Source organism: Bufo bufo, chromosome 11 (assembly GCF_905171765.1).
Source record: "Bufo bufo chromosome 11, aBufBuf1.1, whole genome shotgun sequence".
NCBI classification, from domain to species: Eukaryota; Metazoa; Chordata; class Amphibia; order Anura; family Bufonidae; genus Bufo; species Bufo bufo.
Genome location: NC_053399.1, coordinates 38,428,381 through 38,452,713, shown reverse-complemented (window position 1 = coordinate 38,452,713; position 24,333 = coordinate 38,428,381). Strand labels below are relative to the sequence as shown.

Genomic DNA, 24,333 nt, shown 5'->3' with positions numbered 1-24,333 from the left:
ATACCTGCTACCTGGTCCTCTGGTGGTCCCCTTTGTTTGGATCGACCACCAGAGGACACAGGCAGCTCAGTAATATGTTGCACCAAGCACCACTACACTACACCCCCCCCCCCCGTCACTTATTAACCCCTTATTAGCCCTTGATCACCCCTGATCACCCCATATAGACTCCCTGATCACCCCCCTGTCATTGATTACCCCCCTGTCATTGATCACCCCCCTGTAAAGCTCCATTCAGATGTCCGCATGATTTTTACGGATCCACTGATAGACTGATCGGATCCGTAAAAATCATACGGACGTCTGAATGCAGCCTTACAGGGGAGTGATAAATGACGGAGGTGATCACCCCATATAGACTCCCTGATCACCCCCCTGTCATTGATCAACCCCCTGTAAAGCTCCATTCAGATGTCCGCATGATTTTTACGGATCCACTGATAGACTGATCGGATCCGTAAAAATCATACGGACGTCTGAATGCAGCCTTACAGGGGAGTGATCAATGACTGTGGTGATCACCCCATATAGACTCCCTGATCACCCCCCTGTCATTGATTACCCCTCTGTCATTGATCACCCCCCTGTAAAGCTCCATTCAGATGTCCGCATGATTTTTACGGATCCACTGATAGACTGATCGGATCCGTAAAAATCATACGGACGTCTGAATGCAGCCTTACAGGGGGGTGATCAATGACAGTTGGGTGATCACCCCATATATATAGAGTTACATAAACAATTAGTATAAGTGTCCATATACGTGAAATTAAACCTGGATTTGGACCCTTTAAAAATTCGCTTTTATTAGTTTTATATAAAAAAAAGCATAAGTATAGACACCCTTTGGTAACTGGGTATCCAAAATAATAATAGGACAAGATGTTGCCCAGCTACCACCGTGAATTGGTGAAGATCACCCCATATAGACTCCCTGATCACCCCCCCTGTCATTGATCACCCCCCCTGTCATTGATCACCCCCCTGTCATTGATCCCCCCCCTCTGTAAGGCTGCATTCAGTCTTTTTTTTGGCCCAAGTTAGCGGAATTTTTTTTTTTTTCTTACAAAGTCACATATTCCACTAACTTGTGACAAAAAATAAAATCTCACATGAACTCACCATACCCCTCACGGAATCCAAATGCGTAAAATTTTTTAGACATTTATATTCCAGACTTCTTCTCACGCTTTAGGGCCCCTAGAATGCCAGGGCAGTATAAATACCCCACATGTGACCCCATTTCGGAAAGAAGACACCCCCAGGTATTCCGTGAGGGGCATATTGAGTCCATGAAAGATTGAAATTTTTGTCCCAAGTTAGCGGAACGGGAGACTTTGTGAGAAAAAAATAAAAAATATCAATTTCCGCTAACTTGTGCCAAAAAAAAAAAATTTCTATGAACTCGCCATGCCCCTCATTGAATACCTTGGGGTGTCTTCTTTCCAAAATGGGGTCACATGTGGGGTATTTATACTGCCCTGGCATTCTAGGGGCCCCAAAGCGTGAGAAGAAGTCTGGTATCCAAATGTCTAAAAATGCCCTCCTAAAAGGAATTTGGGCCCCTTTGCGCATCTAGGCTGCAAAAAAGTGTCACACATCTGGTATCGCCGTACTCAGGAGAAGTTGGGCAATGTGTTTTGGGGTGTCATTTTACATATACCCATGCTGGGTGAGATAAATATCTTGGTCAAATGCCAACTTTGTATAAAAAAATGGAAAAAGTTGTCTTTTGCCAAGATATTTCTCTCACCCAGCATGGGTATATGTAAAAAGACACCCCAAAACACATTCCTCAACTTCTCCTGAATACGGAGATACCACATGTGTGACACTTTTTTGCAGCCTAGGTGGGCAAAGGGGCCCATATTCCAAAGAGCACCTTTCGGATTTCACTGGTCATTTACCTACTTACCACACATTAGGGCCCCTGGAAAATGCCAGGGCAGTATAACTACCCCACAAGTGACCCCATTTTGGAAAGAAGACACCCCAAGGTATTCCGTGAGCGGCATGGCGAGTTCCTAGAATTTTTTATTTTTTGTCACAAGTTAGTGGAAAATGATGAATTATTTTTTTTTTTTTTTTTTTTTCATACAAAGTCTCATATTCCACTAACTTGTGACAAAAAATAAAAACTTCCATGAACTCACTATGCCCATCAGCGAATACCCTGGGGTCTCTTCTTTCCAAAATGGGGTCACTTGTGGGGTAGTTATACTGCCCTGGCATTCTAGGGGCCCAAATGTGTGGTAAGGAGTTTGAAATCAAATTCTGTGAAAAATGACGAGTGAAATCCGAAAGGTGCTCTTTGGAATATGGGCCCCTTTGCCCACCTAGGCTGCAAAAAAGTGTCACACATCTGGTATCTCCGTACTCAGGAGAAGGTGGGGAATGTGTTTTGGGGTGTCATTTTACATATACCCATGCTGGGTGAGAGAAATATCTTGGCAAAAGACAACTTTTCCCATTTTTTTATACAAAGTTGGCATTTGACCAAGATATTTATCTCACCCAGCATGGGTATATGTAAAAAGACACCCCAAAACACATTCCCCAACGTCTCCTGAATACGGCGATACCAGATGTGTGATACTTTTTTGCAGCCTAGGTGGGCAAAGGGGCCCACATTCCAAAGAGCACCTTTCGGATTTCACTGGTCATTTACCTACTTACCACACATTAGGGCCCCTGGAAAATGCCAGGGCAGTATAACTACCCCACAAGTGACCCCATTTTGGAAAGAAGAGACCCCAAGGTATTTCGTGATGGGCATAGTGAGTTCATGGAAGTTTTTATTTTTTGTCACAAGTTAGTGGAATATGAGACTTTGTAAGAAAAAAAAAAAAAAAAAAAAAAATCATCATTTTCCGCTAACTTGTGACAAAAAATAAAAAGTTCTATGAACTCACTATGCCCATCAGCGAATACCTTAGGGTGTGTATTTTCCGAAATGGGGTCATTTGTGGGGTGTTTGTACTGTCTGGCCATTGTAGAACCTCAGGAAACATGACAGGTGCTCAGAAAGTCAGAGCTGCTTCAAAAAGCGGAAATTCACATTTTTGTACCATAGTTTGTAAACGCTATAACTTTTACCCAAACCATTTTTTTTTTACCCAAACATTTTTTTTTAATCAAAGACATGTAGAACAATAAATTTAGAGCAAAATTTATATATGGATGTCGTTTTTTTTGCAAAATTTTACAACTGAAAGTGAAAAATGTCATTTTTTTGCAAAAAAATCGTTAAATTTCGATTAATAACAAAAAAAGTAAAAATGTCAGCAGCAATGAAATACCACCAAATGAAAGCTCTATTAGTGAGAAGAAAAGGAGGTAAAATTCATTTGGGTGGTAAGTTGCATGACCGAGCAATAAACGGTGAAAGTAGTGTAGGTCAGAAGTGTAAAAAGTGTCCTGGTCTTTCAGGGTGTTTAAGCACTGGGGGCTGAGGTGGTTAATATTAAAATCCTGGAATACCCCTATAACGGCTTATTCCCGTCTCGTGAAGTGAGATTACATTCATAGGAGCTGCCAGAACTTTGTGATGGGTGGAGGTCTGACATCTGGCCCCCCAGCAATCGTGAGAAATCGGGATTTATTTTTGCCTTCCCTTCAAAGTCTTCCCTGTAATAAAGCACTACTGGTTATGCAAGGAACTGCTGCCCCATTTACATTCTCCTAGCTATATGCCTTCACTTTATGAGATGGGAATAACCATTTAATGCATCCATTAAGTGCATTCTTTTTAATCTATCAAGCTGCTCACCCTTCTCCCTCTTAACATGGAAGGTCTGCGGAATCAAGTCCTGGTTCTGAACGTGGTTACGGATGTTCAGCACACTTTCCGAACGAACAGTGATGTTTTGGCTCAGCAGTTTGCCACACAGGTATGTCACCATTAGTTGCATAACAGTATATGTAGTATGCTGATCCAATGTGACAGAAGTTTGTATGCCTGTCCTGTTAGGGATACACTCTGTCGTTTTATTTCTTTATTCTTACCATGTCTACGGTTACAATTTAGAAAATTGCTGAGCAGCTTATTTGTTTAACATCATGATTTTAGATAATGATTTCCTCTCCATTCACATTGAAAACTCCCTATAGAAATTCTGGTTTCTTCCCACTGGGGTGCAAATTTTAAACAATTAGAACTTTATCTAAGGTCAGATGTCACACAGATTTCCATGACTTGGATTTCAGGTGGCAGCAATGTGTCGTGTTACTCCCACTTTAAATGTGAATGGAGCAGATTTTTTTTTTCCACTTTAAGTTCTGCAGAGGTGTCTAATAGTTTTGCAATCTGCTTGTTTTCTCACCTGCCTACTTCATGTGGATTCTTCACACTTTCCTGTTGGGAGTTGTCACTTTTTAGAATATAACGAGAAGTTTCTTTACCTGTAGACCTTGCTGCTGTATAACGGCTGTCGCTCCGGAGAAGTGTTCTCTATTGATCTTCGTGTCCCTTATCACTCACCTAATAATTGGAAGAAAGGGGTGTCATTCTCCCAAAGCTCCGGCATCACTTGTCTGCGTCTTCTCAAGGATGAAAACTACCTCGTGGTTTCCGATATGTCTGGGCAGGTACATCCACACCAAAAAGCTTTTACATTTCTGTAGTCGGATACGATGAAGTATGCTATCTTTCCAGTAGACTTACAATGGCGCAGCAGTGTGCATGCTCAACCGCTGCATCATCCAATCATTTTGAAGATTCGTGGAGGTCCCAGACACCTCCACCAGTTAGACACTTACCACCTATCTTGTGTTGTCACATTTTAAAAGTGAGACTTGTAGGGAAAAAGTTTTTCAGGATAATTATTAGGCTACTTTCACGCCTGTGGCGTTGTGAGCCGGCCGCCAGTTGCGGCAGATAATGCCGGGAATCGGCTGGACACAAACTGCAGCCTGCACCGGTTTGTGTCCAGCCAATTCTCAACATTTTTGCCAGATTGCGGCCGGCAGCAACAGATGCGGAGAATTGCTACAGCAGATGTGAAACTATCCTTAGATTGTATATTATTTTGTGACTGCAAATTCTAGATTAAGCTATGAAATCTGCGGATAGTGAAACATCTGCACACAGTTAAAGGGGTTGTCCAGAATGGGGCTTTCCAGTAATAATTATTTTTTATCAAGTGCCTACAGCTTGGCCTCTGAAAAAGAAGATTCATACTTATCTGCTCCATGACACTCTGGTCCATCTCACTGCCTCCATCTTCTGCTTACATCCAGCTGGCCAGGGTCATGGTCCCATGCACCACTCCAGCCAAAGATTGGCTTTAGCCGTGATGTGGCTACAAGCAGCACGTCACCACTGAAGCCAGTCATTGGCTGGCACGGGCACGGTGCATTTGACCAATGTCCATAGCCAGCCGCATGTAAACAGCGCCGGGACTGGAAGATGGAGATGGCAGAGCTCAGGACCAGAGCACCATGAAGCAGGTAAGTATGAATCTTCTGTTTCAGGGGAAAGGCTGTGGGCACTTGATAAAAAAATAATTATTACCGGAAAACCCCTTGAAATATTGACGACCAAGCCTCAGGATCTGCAAATTGTGGAACCTCAAAACGGACACACTCATGTGAATGGACTCTTACAAATCATTGAGGGCAGTATGTTTTTTTTTTTTTTGTACATCTTTGCTATAACCCCTTTAATTTTAATAAACTACGTGACATCACAGGTTACACAACATAATGATTAGATTGTACATTTTTTTGTGATTGCAAATTGTAGATTAAGCTGTGGGATCTGCGGATGGTGAAAAATGTGCTGAACTATGAAGGACATATGAACAGTTACGCTCACTTACCAGTGCATGTGAAAGAAGATGAAGGGTTGCTGCTTGCAGGTATGGATTTTATACAAAATCTTCTCATCAATCCCTGTTATATACTGTATGTCAATACTTCTCATTAAAAATGACGGAAATATGAAATCTGCTCATTGTAAAAAAAAATTAAGGCAGAGAATTCTTGTTCCTAAATGTAACCTCAGATAAATAGCTGGTTCTCCTTATCAGTGGCGTGCCTGGGGGGGGCGGGAAGTGTGGTCCGCCGTGGGTGCCGGCTCTCAGGGGGGTGCCAGAAGCAATGAGCGCTTCCATCAATACAGATGGAAGCGCTCATTGCTGGAGCGCTGACGCCCACATTCTGCGGTGGGGCACGGGAGCGCATAGTTCCCTGCCGCGCTGCTGATCACCGCTATAGGCTTCAGGCCTAGTAGGCAGTGAAATCCCGGCGCAGGCGTACGTGATGACATCATTGCGTGCGCCTGTGCCCAGACGCAGCACAGTGAAGTGTGCGCGCCTGCCATCGCACGCCTGGACGTAGGTGAGTATTTAGCTTTTATTTTTTTATTATTTATTTTATGTGCCAACTTTGGGGGGACATGGGGGGGAAATTGCAGTATGGGGGCAAATTACTATGTGGGGGAGAAATATTATGGTGGGATACTGTGTGGGAGCAAATTATTATGGGAGGGATTACTATGTGAGGCAAATTACTACTATATGGGGCAATGTGGGGGAGACTATTGTGTGGGGGAAATTACTGTGGGGGGGCAGCGTGTGGGAAATTACTGTATGGAGACAGTCTGGGGGAAATTACTGTGTGGGGGCAGTGTGGGGGAAATTAATGTATGAGGGCGAGGGCAGTGTGGGGCAAAATACTATATGGGGGCAGCGTGGGGGGCGTTGCTATTGCGGAGGCACTGTAGGGGCTATTCTATTATTTTTGGGGACACTATACAGGGATTATTACCTGGAGCACAATATAGGATGTTATTATTACTGAGGGCACTCTAGGGGACATTATAGCTGCTGTGGACACTATAGGGACATTTGGGGTAATTTATCAAACTGGTGTAAAGTAGAACTGGCTTAGTTGCCCATAGCAGCGAATCAGATTCTGCCTTTCATATTTGACAGCTCTTTTGGAAATCCAGTTCTACAAATGACCCCAATTATGTCTACTAGGGTCACTATTTTTTCAGCAGTATAGTACCTGGGGCATTCGGGGGTGGGGGGCACACTATTGGGGGTGGCAGCAGGATGACACTGTTGGGACACTAGGATGGGGAGGTTGATGGAAAAACTGAGAAATCTAACATGTCTGTGTTACAAACTCTGTGATGCGGCCGAAATAATTTTTCATGGCGGTCTAACGGAGGAGAAGAGGAAAGAGAAGGTCTACATGACAGGAGATGTCCCTGGATGTAAGAGGTGTGTGGTCAAGTATTTGGGGGGGGGGGGGGGGTGACAGAGAAAGAAACACCCTAGGCACGCCACTGCTCCATATTATACTGTGGCATTTTTAGGGACAAAATTTAGTGTTGATGTATGTATTAATATATTTTTAGAGCATTCAGAGCTCTGCTTGTTTTTCCTGATATAACACGTCTACATAGGCACAGTTAAAGGTGTTTACGATTAAAACTATTTGGAATTGGTGGTTCACTCAGGGGCACCAAACTGTGCAGTACAAGATAACCGACTCTCTATGTTCATCCAGGAGTTAAAAGGGTTTTCAGAGATCTTTATACTGATGAACTATTCTCTGGTATCTGATCAGCTATTTGAGAAGGCTCCGGTGCTCACAGTAGTGCTGCAGCCTTCTCGCCGTACATTGTATAGCGGCTGTGCTTGGTATTGCAGCATTTACTTTTATGGGGCTGAGCTTCTCCTAGGCCATGTGACCGATGAACATGACGTTACATGGCCTAGGGAAAGCTGTGAGAAGGCCGCGGCACTACTGCGAGCCTTGCTGCCTTCTCAAACAGCTGATAGGCGGGAGGTCCTGGGTGTCGGACCTCCACCGATCAGTTACTGATGATCTATCCAGAGGATAGGTCATCAGTAAAAAGAAAATCTTGGAAAATCTCTTTAAATATTGATGACCTAGCCCTGACATAGGTCCTCAATACCAGTGAGTTTCCAATTCCTGGGACAGCCCTGTCTCAACTAGTTGAAGGACAAGCAATGCAGCTTCTTCTTAGTATAGAGGCTGCGGCGCGGAAATTAGGTTGGGAACGAGGTAAGTTTGCTTCTTTTTTTTTTGGTCATTGTGCGTCTGTAGAAAGTTGCGGGAGTTATTAATCTAAAAAAAATAAGAAAGAGAAATGAGAAGAAAAGGTCTGTTGGAAAAGGATAACTTTTGACATGTATGATGTTATCAACAAAAGGATGGAGACCGTTATGTACTTGCCATGCATGTTATCATGATATGCATTGAGATGTATGTCTTTTCTACCTGACTGCTGTTTTTACCTGTGCTTTTCAATAAAGAGAAGTTTAAAAAAAAAGTACTTTTAAAGGGGTGAATAAAAATAATTTGGACTGTAGTCACCGCTCAGAGAAGCTTAATTAATGCTGTCCTTTTACCGAGTAAAATGTAGGAACATTACACAGCAATGTCTTACTCTACCCCCAACCGATAAAAAGATATATTAATAAAATAATCTGCACAGAATTTTGGACCATAAATGATGTTGAAAGGTGGAAAAGTGCTGTATGCAAAAAAGAACTGTTTGCTATTGACCTATTTAGTGTAAAAAAAAAAGTGAAAATTAAATTGAATTTAGTGGCCATCAGATGATCTGTATAATTTTATCTGTTAGATTTTTTTTTTAAACATTTAAAAGACCAGTAGACTTATTGGACCAGGTGTTTTTGCACCAAGGACCTGTTTCATGCAAGACAATTTTCCCAGGGACCGGGGGGGTTGTGGTTTAGTCGGCACTGACTGATTCACGCGCATAACAAAACACAAGGTGCATATTAAAATATATAACCCTGTGTATGAGGCGGCTGGAGCCAAGGTGACATTATATTGCACGGGTACGAAGACATTATACTTTACGAGGTGGCTGGGGACAAGGTGACATAATGCATGAGGTGGGCCAAATGGTGACATTATACTGCATGAGGTGGATCAAATGGTGACATTATACTACATGGTGTGGGCCAAATGGTGACATTATACTGCATGAGGTTGGCCAAATGGTGACATTATTCTGCATGAGGTGGGCCAAATGGTGACATTATACTACATGGGGTGGGCCAAATGGTGACATTATACTGCATGGGGCAACAATTCCCCCCCATACAATATCTATTCAGTGTCTGCAAGGCATAAATAGCTGAGGGCTTGGTGGGCTTTGTAGTGCACTTAAGGCCACAGGTTGCTTTTTTAACCAACTTATTGTATGATGCAAACACAAAGCATCACCTCAGGCAGTGACAGTGACAACCCCATGACAGCAGCACACAGGGTGATGCACTGCAGGTCGTCACCAGCCCCAGTAATGTACAGCAAGCCACACTAACCTGAAACCACTACACTTCCCAGCTGTGCTAAGCCCCGTCCCCAATCCATTTATAGCCAATCAGCATTTGTCTTACCACTAACCAATCAGCTGGCCTGTTATAGCTGCTCCCACATCAGGTGTACATGAAAGAAGCACTGGGATTGGCTGCGAGCAGCTGCCTGAGGGATTGTCATACTGGTATGGAGATTGCCGGCTCCTGCATTTCTCCTTGTCTGTATTGCCGCGGCCCAGCAAACAATCATTCAGGGCCCGGTCCTGGGCCGCGGACCGGTGGTTAGAGACCACTGGCTTTAGTGACTAGCATGTTTTTACATGGCTGCAACGGGCCTTTTAACTTTCCATATCTGCCAACTAATTTTATTTTCCATGCAGTTGGACAAGATTGCTACACGAGGATCTGGAACTTCCAGGATGCCCGGCTTTTGAGGACAATCCCATCACCACATACTGCCTCCAAGGATTCTATACCAAGTGTTGTATTCTCCTCCTACCACGGAGGGAAAAGGCCGGTTCCTGGGTTACTAATGGCTGTCAAGAAATACTTGTACCACTTTACTTATGACTCACATGATGTCTGATACACATTGAAGAACTTGTTTTTCAGCGTCATTAATCCAATGTACACTTACTTCAGTATGGACCCAATAACTGCCAAAGCATTATAGGTTTGAGAGGAGCATATCTATTTTAACAGTGTAAATCATAAATTTATGAATGAGTGCTGACAGGTATTTTACATAACTAGCGATTAAATAAAATATATATTTTTTAAAAGGCTTCAGCTTCTGGATAAATCTTAATCTTTCAGACCACAATTCACACCTTTGGCCTATAAAGTGGAAGAAAAAAATAGTCACCACTAAATGTCAACGACTAGTAAGGCATTGATCCTGCAAAACTTCTCATTGGGAAAGAAAATTACCTTTTTTTTTTTTCCCCCAGACCCTACAAACCACGTCAAGATTACTATACAGGTAACAGTTTACTGCTAGCAATTCCAACAATTTTGGAATTATTATCGATAGTTTTACTGGGTAACTTGCAGCCTGTATTATTGTATGATACCTTCAATACTTGTTTGCCAATGCCACAATGTTTCGGGTAAAATCGGAGGCATACATCGGTACAGTAAGGTACTATAGCCAGCTATCAATAGTATACAACATGGATCTATAGTACAGCATGAGGCCTTTTTAGCATACAGTGGCCCCAATCTCGGATTCTTTTATCCATGTAAGTGTATCTTCAAAGTCACTAAGCTTTGCCTAAGTCAATAGTACAGGTGAATATAACAAACTTTGTAATATATCTTTCTTGCCCATATTCATTGGGGGACACAGAGACCGTGGGTATATCTATGTCCTCTAGGAGGCGTTGACACTAGTAAAAGCTGTTAGCTCCTCCCCTGGCAGCTATAGCCCCTCCAGCCTGGAGAGAGAGCTTCGGTTTTTTCTAGTGTCAGTAGGAGGCAAGACCTCCCTTGTCTGCAGGCCGGGTAGCTCCAGAAGATTTTTTTTTTTTTATTTTTTTTATTTTTTTCTTCTTTTCAGGTGGGAAACAGTGGTCGCCTCGCCTCCCTGTTCTCCGGGGGGGGGCACACCAGCGTTGGTCTGCCACGCTGCCTCCTCCCCCACAAGAAGACAAGGTGGACCAGGGCAGCCTCGCTCCCCTGCATCCCGGCAGCGGAGGGGTCACCCATCTAAGTCCCTCTTCCAGCTTCCTGCCACTACGGTGCCAGTAGCTGAAGGGGTGACCCTGCTGGAAAAGAGGAAGGATGAAGATGAGGTAAGTACACGGGACTAGGTAAGTATGTTTAACCCTCCCGTCCCCTCATCATTATCAAGCAGGGCCAGCCTATACTCAGGGGTTTAAGACACGCTCTACAACTCCCCTTCCTGGTTCTTCATGATGGCCATTGGTTACATGAAAATCAATGTCTTACAGGACTCACCATCGGTTCATTCTGTTATTGGTATGCGCATTCCCCCTTACAAGGCACACAGGGGGTTAATGCCACTGTTGTACAGCGGGAGGCCGAGCTCACCGATGTGGATCGGGGCGCTCAGTCAGACATGCAGAGGGGGAGCGGAGGAGGCTCCCGCTCCACACCCCTACCGCCATTATCCACCCTTTCGGGAGCAGACGCGCTGCAGTAAGAGCGCGCCGCTCCGGAGGGGGTTAACCGCAGCGCGATCAGCGTTCCGGCCCGCGCTTTTGTCTGCCCGGCCTGCGGGGTGGACATTCCCCCCGTCCGTCCGGGCGCATTAGCGCTGCTCTGGTCGCTCTGTGACCCAGCCGGTGCAGAATTCAGTGGCCTCTCCTGAGGCTGAGCGCAGGGAGGGGGGGGGGCACTCTCTTTGGATCGCCGCTTAGTGGCCGGCTGGGTCGCAGTCTTGGTCCCTGGAGGGGGGAGCACTCTGGCGTGAATTCTTCCCACTCCCCCAGACACCTGCTGAGCTCTGCCCACCGGTCCTCAAGACAGCCTTAACCCTTCCTGCTCAGCACCTGATTACTGGGGTTCTACCTCTAGTACAGTGTGCCATAATGTGGAGGAATTTAACTCCTTCCTGCCTCTTGTCATTGAGGCTGGCTTCCTAGTTTTCAAAAATAAATAAAAAATGTGCGTTCATATGGGTCCCCCTCCTCAGCCCTCATCACCGCAGGACCACCCTGTCTGTGTGGTCCCAGCCTGGGCCCGTGTCCTATCTCGGATAATGAGGACCTCGCATAGTTCCCAATCCGCCCTCCGGGGCCGTTTGGTTGATAATTCTCCACCTTCGCAAATCCCGTGGACAACAGCTGAAGTATTCCAAATCCACCCTCCGGGTCGTTTGGTTGACGATTCTCCACCTGCGCAATCCAGTGAAGGACCTCTGCAGGATTTCCAATCTGTCCTCCGGGGCGATTTGGTTGATAATTCTCCACCTGCGCCATACAGTGAAGAACCTCTGGATTCCTAATCCACCCTCCTGGGTCGTTGGTTGATAATTCTCCACCTGCGCAATTCCATAAGGACCTCTGGCATTCCCAATCCACTCTCCTGGGTCGTTTGGTTGATAATTCTTCACCTGCGCAATTCCATAAAGGACCTCTGGCATTCCCAATCCACCCTCCTGGGTCGTTTGATTGATAATTCTCCACCTGCACAATCCAATGGGGGACCGCTGGAACTTTCCAATCCACCCTCTGGGGTCGTTTGGTTGATAATTCTTCACCTGCGCAATTCAATAAAGGACCTCTAAAAAAAGACATTCCCAATCCACCCTCCTGGGTCGTTTGGTTGATAATTCTCCACCTGCACAATCCAGTGGGGGTCCGCTGGAACCTGCCATCCACTCTCCGGGGTTGTTTGGTTGATAATGCACCGCCTTCGCAATCCGGTGGAGAGACCGCTGGAAGTTCCCATTCCACCCCCTTCCATTGGTGGCGCGATGACATTATCACTGGTTACATTGTGTGCTGTATGCATTACCCCCTTAGGTGCAATAATTGCACTCCCACGGGGTACAGGACTCGCCATATGCACTAGTTCTCGCCGTGGGCATTCGCCCCCCTTCATAGGTGGAATATTCACCCTACCACTGGCTAGTACTTGCCGTATGCTTCCATCTTCCTTAGGTAGGTAATTGCACTACCAATGAATACGGTTCCGACTGTTGCGCTATCCTTCCATAGGCGGAGTGTTGCAAATCACCATGCTTTCTGTTACATTACCCCCTTCCACAAGTGATCCACTAACGGGGGAATAACTAAACCTCTTCAGATGCTGCAATTCTGCGGCGCCACGGCTCTAGGTGCCTTCGCTTATTTCACAAGGGGTGTGGCAACAGTCGGTACTCGCAAGTGCCTGGTATTCTTACTCTAGTGCTATATGGGTGCCACCAGTGGACACGGTGGCTATTCCTCATTGTATCCTTTTCCTTTGGTGCTGGTTTTGCGCATTATAACATCCACTCTCTTCTCAGGGGGTTTCCTAGCATCACTTATGTGTCCTAGAGACCCCCATCTCCATGGGCCTCCGTTGTTCCAGTCGGTCATGATATTGTCGGCATCAATACGTAGTGCGTACTGCATTGCACATATATGGTGAGTACGTTCCAGCGAGTAGAGTGTTTCACTGACTCCGTATTCTCTATCCACCACTCCCCCCTTCTCTGGGAAAGTGGTTATGCTGGCACTCTGGTTTAGCGGCTACAGCTTGTTCTCCTCCACAGGTGCAGCTTTTTGCTAATGCTCGAGTTCGTGGTCGCTACAGTGGGACATCCCCCTTAGGTAGTTTTTGCACAGCCACTTAATTCTTGGCTACTTCTGTATAGCGTCAGTCTCAGATAGGGAATGGGCTTAAACCTAGCCTATTCTTCTCCTGTCTTTTCCTCCTCTGGCTCATGGTTCATAGCCACCCCGCATGCCTTGGTAGTTCCTACGTTACTACCTTCCCTCATCTGCATTTGCACGGGGTATTCGTTTGGTGGCCTTCCATTCCAGGCACGCTCCGGTCCTGACTGGTGGGCTGTGGCGCCCTTCACATTCCTCCTTTTACAGGGACTCTTCCATTGGTCCAAGTGTGCTAACGGTATCTACACGAAAGCTTCCCACCTTTCTCTCCATTGCCAGAGTTCCGAAAGCATGTGACTTGGACGCCCTGATTTCTCCTAGGCGGGAGTTCTCCCTTCCTACGTGTTTCTTCCCCTCCTTCCCAGGGTTCTACGGAAGATCAAGATGGAGGACATTCCGACAAATCCTTGTCACGCATGGTACGCCAACCTCATTCTCCTTCTAGGAGACATCCCTTGGTCACTGCCACTCAGAGACGACCTTCTTTCACAGGGTCCGGTCTTACATAAGCATTCAGATGACGGCGTGGCTATTGAAACCGCCATTCTGATGTGGAGAGGGTTTTCGGCGGATGTCATCCGCACTATGATTTAGGCCAGGAAGCCTGCATCGCCCAGGATCTATTATGGGACCTGGAGGTCCTTCCTGGGCTTCTGTGAAAGCCAGGACATTCCCTCACTCCGTATTTTTTTTCTCTCCCCACGGTCCTATCCTTTCTACAATCAGGGTTGGACCTTGGTTTAGCCCTTAGTTCCTTGATGGGTCAGGTGTTGGTGCTTCTGTCCTGGGGCAGCTTTCCAGCATCCTCTGGTGCCCGTGGAAACCTTCCTTCAGGGAGTGACACATACGGTTCCTCCGTACCGTCCTTACCGCCTTGGGATCTGAATATACACTCACCTAAAGAATTATTAGGAACACCTGTTCTATTTCTCATTAATGCAATTATCTAGTCAACCAATCACATGGCAGTTGCTTCAATGCATTTAGGGGGGTGGTCCTGGTCAAGACAATCTCCTGAACTCCAAACTGAATGTCAGAATGGGAAAGAAAGGTGATTTAAGCAATTTTGAGCGTGGCATGGTTGTTGGTGCCAGACGGGCCGGTCTGAGTATTTCACAATCTGCTCAGTTAATGGGATTTTCACGCACAACCATTTCTAGGGTTTACAAAGAATGGTGTGAAAAGGGAAAAACATCCAGTGTGCGGCAGTCCTGTGGGCAAAAATGCCTTGTGAATGCTAGAGGTCAGAGAAGAATGGGCCGACTGATTCAAGCTGATAGAAGAGCAACGTGGACTGAAATAACCACTCGTTACAACCGAGGTATGCAGCAAAGCATTTGTGAGGCGGATGGGCTACAACAGCAGAAGACCCCACCGGGTACCACTCATATCCACTACAAATAGGAAAAAGAGGCTACAATTTGCACGGGCTCACCAAAATTAGACTGTTGAAGACTGGAAAAATGTTGCCTGGTCTGATGAGTCTCCATTTCTGTTGAGACATTCAAATGGTAGAGTCCGAATTTGGCGTAAACAGAATGAGAACATGTATCCATCCTCTGATGGATACAGTGAACTCATGACAATGAGTTCACTGTACTAAAATGGCCCCCACAGTCACCAGATCTCAACCCAATAGAGCATCTTTGGGATGTGGTCGAACGGGAGCTTCGTGCCCTGGATGTGCATCCCTCAAATCTCCATCAACTGCAAGATGCTATCCTAGCAATATGGGCCAACATTTCTAAAGAATGCTATCAGCACCTTGTTGAATCAATGCCACGTAGAATTAAGGCAGTTCTGAAGGCAAAAGGGGGTCCAAAAACCATATTAGTATGGTGTTCCTAATAATTCTTTAGGTGAGTGTAGTTCTCCCAGCGTTCCAGTCTTCTCCCCTTGAGCCCTTGCGGGAGTTCTCACTCCGGTTCCTGTCCTAGAAGGTAGTTTTTTCTTGTGGCCATCACATCCATTAGACAGGTGTCTAAGTTGGGGGTGCTCTCTTGCAAAAATCCCCTTCCTGGTTCTTCACAAGGATAAGGCGGTTCTCCGGCCCATTCCTTCTTCTCCCGAAAGTGGTCTCTGACTTCCATATCAATGAAGAAATTGTCCTTCCTTCACACCCTATGGAAGGGAGTTACATTATTGGACGTTTTCAGAGCTCTAATCATTATTGGCAGCCTCCAGTTCCTTCCGGCATACGGAACCCCTTTTTGTCTTCCGGAGGGTCCTCGCTAGGGATTGGCGGCCTCCGAGGTGGCGATTGCACGTTGGATTCGGTCTGCAAGTGCTGAAGCATACCGTGCCTGGAGCAGGGTTCCGTCCTTAGGTGTCACGGCTCACTCTCCCAGAGCGGTGGGCGCTTCTTGGGCTCGGAGGAATCGCGCTTCGGCTGCACAGTTGTGTAAGGCGGCTACCAGTCCTCCTTACACATGTTCACAAACGATTACCAGGTGCATACTTATGCTTCGGCGGTCGCTGCTTTGGGCCGCGTAGTCTTGCAGGTAACAGTTCTTAGATGCCTGCAGGGAGGCTTGCTTCCGTGGGTGTGGCTTTTTCCCTCCCTGTGGACTGCTTTTGGACGTCCCACGGTTCCTGTCCCCCCTCCCCCCCCCAATGAATATGGGCAAGAAAAGGAGATTTTTGTATAACTTACCAGTGAAATCTCTTTCTCGCTCTTCATTGGGGGACACAGAACCCACCCAGTATTGTTGTCCGGCCACAATTGTGGCTGTTGGCTGGTTAGAACCCCGTTGGGTCCTTTGACATGGTTGGTGTTCCACGTGTTTTTCTTTGGTTGGCTTGCTTCTCCTACTGCTTGTACACAAACTGAAGCTCTCTCTCCAGGCTGGAGGGGAGCTGCCAGGGGAGGAGCTAACAGATTTTACTAGTGTCAACGCCTCCTAGAGGACATAGCTATACCCACGGTTCCTGTGTCCCCCAATGAAGAGCGAGAAAGAGATTTTACTGGTAAGTTATACAAAAATCTCCTTTTTCAGAGGAAAAATGCCTCTTTATCCTTCTAGCCTCTCATCTCTGTGGGCAGCATGTAATCGAATCCTTCAGTGAGCTGACAGTCTGTCTCGTCTCTCAAGACAGGTTTAGCAGAGAATGTTAGTTTAGGAGGAGAAGAGAGACATTTTTCTCAGATATATTACAAATCTGTACTCACATGCACTATTAATTTATGCAAAGTTTTTTTTGAAACTTTAGTTGCCATTTAATAAAGCACTCCTACAAACATTTTTAGTCTCTGACCTGTTAGAAAGGTACATGATGTAAACTATACTGAAGGTAATCTGCTTACCAGTGACTGTATTTGTGAGTTATAAGTTAACCTCCCTTCTGATCCTCAGCTATGTCATGTGACCAACACTCTGACTCTCCAAATAACACAGCATCTTGTGTGTGAACAGAAAACCAGTTTGGGTTTTCTGTTCACACCATCACGGAGGCACCAGTATGGGTGCCTCCGTGATGGTCTCTTAGGAATGAGTAGAGATGTAATTGACTTCCTGTCTTGTGTCAGATGGAGAGGTCACATGACACAGCTGAAGAGCAGAAGGGAGGTTATAACTCACAAACACAGCGAGACTGCTACTTTAAAAGAAGGAAGGGAGATTAACTAGAAAACAAGCCTGAAATTGGATCTGCTTAGATTTCATCTTAACAGCTACCAATTGTGGACTTCTTTTAAAGGGAGTCTGTCACCAGGAAATTCACTGGTAGACCAGGCACAGTGCATTGTAGGCCTAGACCTGAATATAATGATAATTTTCACTTTACAATCCATTGTTTCATTCTGGAGAAAAAAAAAAGTACTTTTAGTCTATATGCAAATAAGTATTTATGTGCATCAAGGGCTGGCCCAAGCCAATGTGTGCACCTTTGCTCATCCTGATTTCTCTGCCGGACCCTTCTCCATTTTGATTTATAGCGCTATGGTTCCCACATACGGTATTCACCTTGCCTAGCGCTGTCAATCAAACAGGAGGGGGGCTTGCAGAGGTGCACTTAGTTGCTCATTTGCATATGGATTAAAAGTCATTTATCTCCAGAATAAAGGAACAGGATCACTAAGTGACAGGTATCTTTACATTCAGCTGAGCTAGCTCTACAAGGCATCGTGGCTGGTTCAACATTGAATTTTCAGGTGACAGACTCTATTTAATATTGGGTGATTTTAGAGTAAAACCTACTCAGTCACAACAATAGAAGTGACAGAACAAAAGACAATTTAAGAAGTATCAAGACAACACAATTACCGCATTTATGAAGTACCGCTGAGAAAGAGGGGGAAAAGAAACACAGAAAATGCATTTATCTTTTACACACTCCCAAAAAGGCACTTACAGATAAAATAAGTTACCAGTCCTGTATATTTTATCATAGGACAGACAATAAATTAAAACCAAGCAACGTTTCAATCACTCATAACAAAGGAATAGTAGATTTGCAAGTTTTACTCTCCTGGAGTAGGCAAGAGTACGAATAATAAAATTTGGGTATATAGTATATTTTTGTTTTTAGAGGATTACATTCATAAAATGTTCTTGTGACATAAGCAAAGGGATGACATTCTTCATAAACACATTTTTATATCAAATCCCTTAGACAAAATCTGTGATTAAACCTCTACTATTGCCAATGTAAAATATCCATGGAGGAGTCTCGGGCAATAAAGAAATACACCACACCCCGCTGGTTATGGGAAGCTTTCTGCATAGTGTATACAGCCACATACGCTGGACTCATCCCGACACTCCTCCGGTCATATTTTGCATTGACAGCAGTGGATAATTTGGGGCTCTGATCTTTCTTACACAGAAAAGACGTAAATCATAGTAATGTACAGAGGACCTGTCTACTCTTACAAAATGGAAAGGTGATGACGGGCTCAGATATTAAAATTATAGATAGTGCTAGCTTTACTTGGACCATTTGGAAATACTCATCATCTTCATCAGTCTTTATATTCATTGTCAGCTACAATAATATGCAGTATTTTTGAACTATCAGATGCAATTTGTAGAAAAAAAAGTTTGCTGAAAAGTGAGCATGATTTAGTCAGAAGATCGGCTGCAGCAGACTCTCCCTATTCCTAAATAATCGTGTGAAGCATCCATGAAGGTCTGTGCCCAATTCTGTATAGCTCAGGGATCAGCAACCTCTGGCCCTCCATCTGCTCTACAAAAATACAATTCCCAGAATGCTCCATTCACTTCTATATAAAAAAGAAGAAGACAGGAGGCGGCGTCTCGTGTGTGTTGCTGTATCACAGAGATTTTGCAGTTTATTCTCGGTTGCACTTACCGTATTGTGTTGTGATGAGTCACAACAACGGGGGTTTTGCCTTCGCTGGTATTTGCCCGTCCAGTGTGCGGGGATGCCGGTACTGCTGCCAAGGTCCCTTCCTGAGTCACGTTCGTGGTTGTCAGGATAAGAAGATGTGTAGATAAAAGGTAACTGGTTTGAACCTTTTTGAATGGCGCTGTAGGCAAGAAGCTTTATACCAAGTAATTATTGGTAAAAAAAAAAATCACATATTGTATAATTGTCCTGATGAAGAGGGTGGTACGCCCTTGAAACGCGTTGACATTAGCAATAAATTATTTTTTTACCAATATTCACTTGGTATAAAGCTTCTTGCCTACAGCGCCATTTAAAAAGGTCCAAACCAGTTACCTTTATCTACCCATTCACTTCTATAGGAGTTACAAGAGCATCTGAGCCAGTGTGTATGCCGGGAATTGTAGTTTTACAGCACCTGGAGGGCCGAAGGTTGCTGATAAACCACAGTCGCACAATCTATTGTATCCCTGCTCTGCAGGGTAACACAAAGGGCACATCACATTAAAGGGGTTGCCCAGATTTCTGCATCCTTCCAGAAAGGGCAACACATCTGTCCACAGGTTGTGTATGGCATTGCAGCTCAGCTCTGCTGAAGTGATTAAGGCTGAACTGCAATACTGCACACAACCTGCGGCCAAGTGTGGCGCTGTTTTTGGATGAAGGCAGCCATTTTTTTTCTAACCTTGTACAACCTCTTTAACATGATGTGCCCATGATTTTCAGTTTTTCCTCACTACCCTTCACTTATCATTAGTATTGGAGCGGGGATACAGGGGATTGTGCAGCTATGCAGTTCACTCTATGGTTAGACACATATCTTCATGGATGCTCTGCCTGATCGATAAGAAAATAGGAAAAGGTTGGTGCTGCTGGGCCCCCTGACTAGGTCAGAAAAAAAGACAACATCAATGGAGACAACTGGACACCTACTTTTACCCCCTTCACTACTTTAGGCAACCGGAGAACCTGGCATTAACCTCTCCCTATGGTGGCAAAGGAAGAAAGCAATAACCCCTCCACTACCCTAGATCACCAGGGAAGATGGAAGCTTTATAGTCCAAAAATACAGTAAATATCTAACATCAATTTAAAATGGGGATGATTAAGATTCTCAAACGAGCAGCATTCTATACGTTACTTGCATTCATTGGCTAGATTCTAGAAAGGCTGACCGTATAGAATCAGTTAAAATCTCAGTTTGACAATTAGGTTAACACCAGTTATACAGCAACTCAGAATGACGCCTATCTATATTACAGGTGATTTTTATAGTGAAAAAAAATTAACAAATTTTAAGATTTCCACATATAAATTAACATGAAGTGTTTGTCATCTTACGGTATGAGCAGAAACATGTTGGACAACCTTGGGACAATGTCCCATATTGAAATAAAAATATGTTCCAAAAAAGCAACGGCGGAAGAGAACCAAAAATTAAATATAGTCCTAGTGTGGTGGAGCTGCAAGGTGCATACAAAGTTGATTTATATTCCAATGTTACAAAGTGCAGATTATATGATTTTCTGTCTCCTAGACAAAGCATGTTTGGTGTCATCAAGGTTTAATATAATAATGATTGTAAAAATAAGGAGGAGGATGAGACCACAGCTGATAGGTCAGAGCATGCATTGGTAAAGACGCCTATAGATGAAGATAGGTTCCGTTATTATCTAGCCCTGAGTAAGTAATGCATTGTGAAATATGGTAATGGAGTATGGTTATAGGTCACCAGGCTTCTTATTGCAATTAACACACACACGGACAGGATGATCCCAGCCACGGGAGGGCACTGGTCTTTTATCACTTGAACAGTCACCACAGAAGCCCTGTCCACAAGCCCGACAATGGTGTTTGGAGAGTTTGATGTTAAATTCTTTCCTGCATTGGAAGCAATGTGTGATCTCGTGGTCTGGAATCCAGTAGGTAGGTCTTGCTGCATCTTTCATTAGTCCTTGAATTCAGCATTGAAAAAAAAAAGTATAATTATCATAAAAAGGACACCGCTACCTACAGCATTAAGAGATTAAAAAAATTTTGGCAAGTGAAGCTTGATTGAGAAGGATGACCTACCGTAAGAAGTGGTCTTCAATATTAAAATTCTAGAAAACATTCTTAAATAAGTTATCCCCTATCCACAGGCTAATCAGATTGGTGGGGGTAGAACCACTGGATCCCGCATAGATCAGGAGAACAGGGGCCCCGTATCCTGTGGGGCCCCCCTGAAATGGACATAGTGGCTGGTTGGAAAAGCATGCTTCTGCTCTATTCATTTCTATGGGAGTGCCAGAAATAGCCGAGCGCTGTATTCTCCAGCACTCCCACGAGAGGGGACGTGTTTTGCCAACCAGCCGCCCCTTCCATTTCAGTGGGGCTCCACTGGATACAGGGTCCCTGCAGTAGGACCTCACCAATCTGATATACACAGGATATAACAAAAATATCCAAAAGGTGCGGGTCCGGCCTCTGGAATCCGCTGCTTTCTGAAGAACAGGACCCTTTCGCACGCTGCAGTGAATGGGGAGCAGACTGCACATGCACTGGTCTCTGCATTTACTGCTAAGGTACTTTCAAAAACAGCTGAGCACTGTTACTTGGTTATTTTCGGATGTCCCGAAGAGCGAATCCCAGATATGGGACCTGCACCTACCAGACATTTGTCATAAATGCCATCATGCCGTAAATGTCCAGACAGGAATTCCCCTTTAAGATAGCTGTCAGCCAACAGTTATTCCTACTGGCTTCCCATCAACATGTCATGCATGCTCGTTTTATCAGTGAAGAAGAGAAAGACAAGTGACTGTCAGACCCCACCGCCAGTAGCTTATTTACTGCAGAAAAAAAAAATCATAAGGCATATTGAGATTTACCATGTCCAATTTTCTTTCCACCCGACATCTGTTATCAGTTGAGAGTCTGGCGGTCTCAATAGACACTAAAGTCAGCAGATTCCGACAGCTAATATGTACAGGCACTTCTAGTAGTGTCCTTATTATACTCCCACCATTTATTTATAGGATAACCTCTTACCTAATGGAATGTCAATAGCTGTTGCCACTGCTCCCAATGTGTTCTGTACGGCTTCACCAACCTTTCTTGCAATTAAAGTACCTCCTTCATCATCTTCACTGCCATCGGCAACTAAAATGCAAATACGAAGCAGTCAGCGGCAGTTCACTTGCAAATGTTAAATTATAATCACAGCAGTTCTGATTAATAACACAGTGTCTTAAAGGACTTTGTACACCTTTGGAGGCAATTTTAGTTTATGATTGTATTTTACAAATTTTTGGCTAAAAATCATATTTTCAAATGGCCTTTATTAAAAATATTGAGCCTTTCTGTCACAAAGAATTAACAGTTTTTCTAACTGTGTGATTGGTATTTTCACTTTGTGCCGGTCATCTAATAAACCTCATCTCTAAACTACTAAGAAGTCATAAACACTTATTTAAGCCACATTCTTATCAGTAAGATAGGAACTGAGCTATAATGAGTTTTTATAATGTTAGAGAGCAGAGATAAGGAGCCCGTCAGCTCCCCTACTGACGGAAAATAGAGAAAATCCAGAGTTTGCTACTAGACTAGAGCATTTCAGCTATGTACAGAAAAAAGGGCTCAATAGTTTTAGTAAAAAGACCAATTGAAACATTTTTCTAGATTTTCAGCTCAAAATGAGTACAATGCAATAATTTAAAAAAGTTGCCCCTAAAGGTGTACATAGCCTTTAAGGACTACTACACGGCAGTATTAATGGCAAACATGTGAAAACTGCACAACCGTGAAATACTGTACTTTAGAAACCAGCACCTTAGCACAGGACACATTTTGTACAAAGAGCCATTTTCAGTTTACCATTAAAAGGTTTTTTAGAGGAAGCATTAATAGCTCCAGAAAATCTCAAAAGTCTCTCACACACAAAATACACCTACTGGCCGACCATAGCAAAGAGATCAATAGTCCTAAGAGACACACTGGTAACATGGAAAGAAATCCCAAAAATTCACAAACTACCGTACCTCTTAGGCTTGTTTCACACTATCAATTTCAAACCAGGCCAAACTGGATGGACAAATGTCTTTTTTCGGCCTTATGTACTATGTTACTAACCTATATAAAAACTTACAAAATTTCTATTCAAATACACATATCCCAAAACTTTTTAAGACATGGGCCCTTCAGCTTTCAGATCAAAGCATACATAAATATTAGGATGGTCAAAAATCAAAAAATGTACGGCAAAAAATGGAAAGAAATATTCTTCAAAATAATACATCAAGCCTATCTAGGATTTAACATCCCAAAAAATAAGAATCCAAAAAGAATAACAAACTGTCATAAATATAAATCCTCAAACACAGACCTATGGCATGGATTATGGACGTGTAACAACATTTAAAACGTCCCTCATAACATCCAACAATATAAAGCAGCACACTGGAAAAATAACTATACCACTAGACCCGATATCATATATATTTCATTACAAAGAACAAGACGGGAAAAATCAAACATCACAAATCCCACAAATAATAATCCATGCCGTACTATTAGTAGCTAAAAGATGTATCATGAACTGGATACACCAGACAACCCCCACAACTAAGGAAGTGATATCCCAAATGAAGTACATGATGTGTATGGAGAGGATAGATACATTAGATAACAGAGAAAAAAACAATTTTTTTATTGAAACACACTTGCAAACTCACGAAATAGAAAATCTGATGACTCCATTCCAACACACAGAATTGTACAATGTAGTAAAATTTAAAAACACGCCAGGGAAACTAAATATTTAAAACATTTATAAAATATGTGCGTATATGATACACCTGTGTCTTAATATTAATGTTAAGTTATATATTATATTTTTTATGACTTATTACTTGTTACACCTTTTATTTATATTTACTGTAACTAAAAATTACAACAAAAAGATTTATAAAAAAAAAAAAATAAGGATTTAGGCCTTTTGATTAGGAATGCACATACATGGACAGATAATGGCAGTCTTACCAATGTATGTTCCTCTCAGGTCATAGCAGCAGTCGCATACACGAACTGGGGACAGTCCCCAACCTCGTTCAGGCACTGGACGGCTTTTAGATGAGCAGATGTCACAGAAGCCCTCTCCGCAGGCCCGGCAGTGATGTTTGGTGTCATTATCTTTGAAAGGGATTCTGCATTTTGTACATTCCTGTAAATGTAATACAAATGGAAACTATACCTTATCTGGGTTTTCAAAAAAAGTTTGCATAATAGCTGTGCTTCTTTGTACAATCATAACTGTAAAGGAACTTTTTTGGGCTTCTCTA

At 43.8% G+C, this 24,333-nt stretch overlaps 2 protein-coding genes across 3 annotated transcripts in view; one reads left to right on the top strand and one right to left on the bottom strand.

The window, feature by feature from the left end:
- The window catches only part of DCAF4 (DDB1 and CUL4 associated factor 4), a 30,660-nt gene extending 20,503 nt beyond the window's left edge, over nt 1-10,157 (top strand). Inside the window, exons 11-14 of the mRNA XM_040412737.1 lie at nt 3,793-3,890; nt 4,408-4,587; nt 5,744-5,858; nt 9,707-10,157. Coding sequence (XP_040268671.1) covers nt 3,793-3,890; nt 4,408-4,587; nt 5,744-5,858; nt 9,707-9,912 — 599 coding nt within the window. The 3' untranslated portion in view covers nt 9,913-10,157. The remainder of the gene's footprint in view (nt 1-3,792; nt 3,891-4,407; nt 4,588-5,743; nt 5,859-9,706) is intronic.
- An 8,816-nt stretch (nt 10,158-18,973) lies between these two features.
- The window catches only part of ZFYVE1 (zinc finger FYVE-type containing 1), a 39,985-nt gene continuing 34,625 nt past the window's right edge, over nt 18,974-24,333 (bottom strand). The window contains exons 9-11 of one of the 2 annotated variants that reach the window (XM_040412735.1): nt 24,035-24,215; nt 22,046-22,156; nt 19,201-20,969 (exon numbers count right to left, since the gene is read on the bottom strand). In XM_040412735.1, the coding sequence (XP_040268669.1) occupies nt 20,737-20,969; nt 22,046-22,156; nt 24,035-24,215 (525 nt within the window). In that variant the 3' untranslated portion in view covers nt 19,201-20,736. The other variant, XM_040412736.1, reaches the window with a different exon arrangement.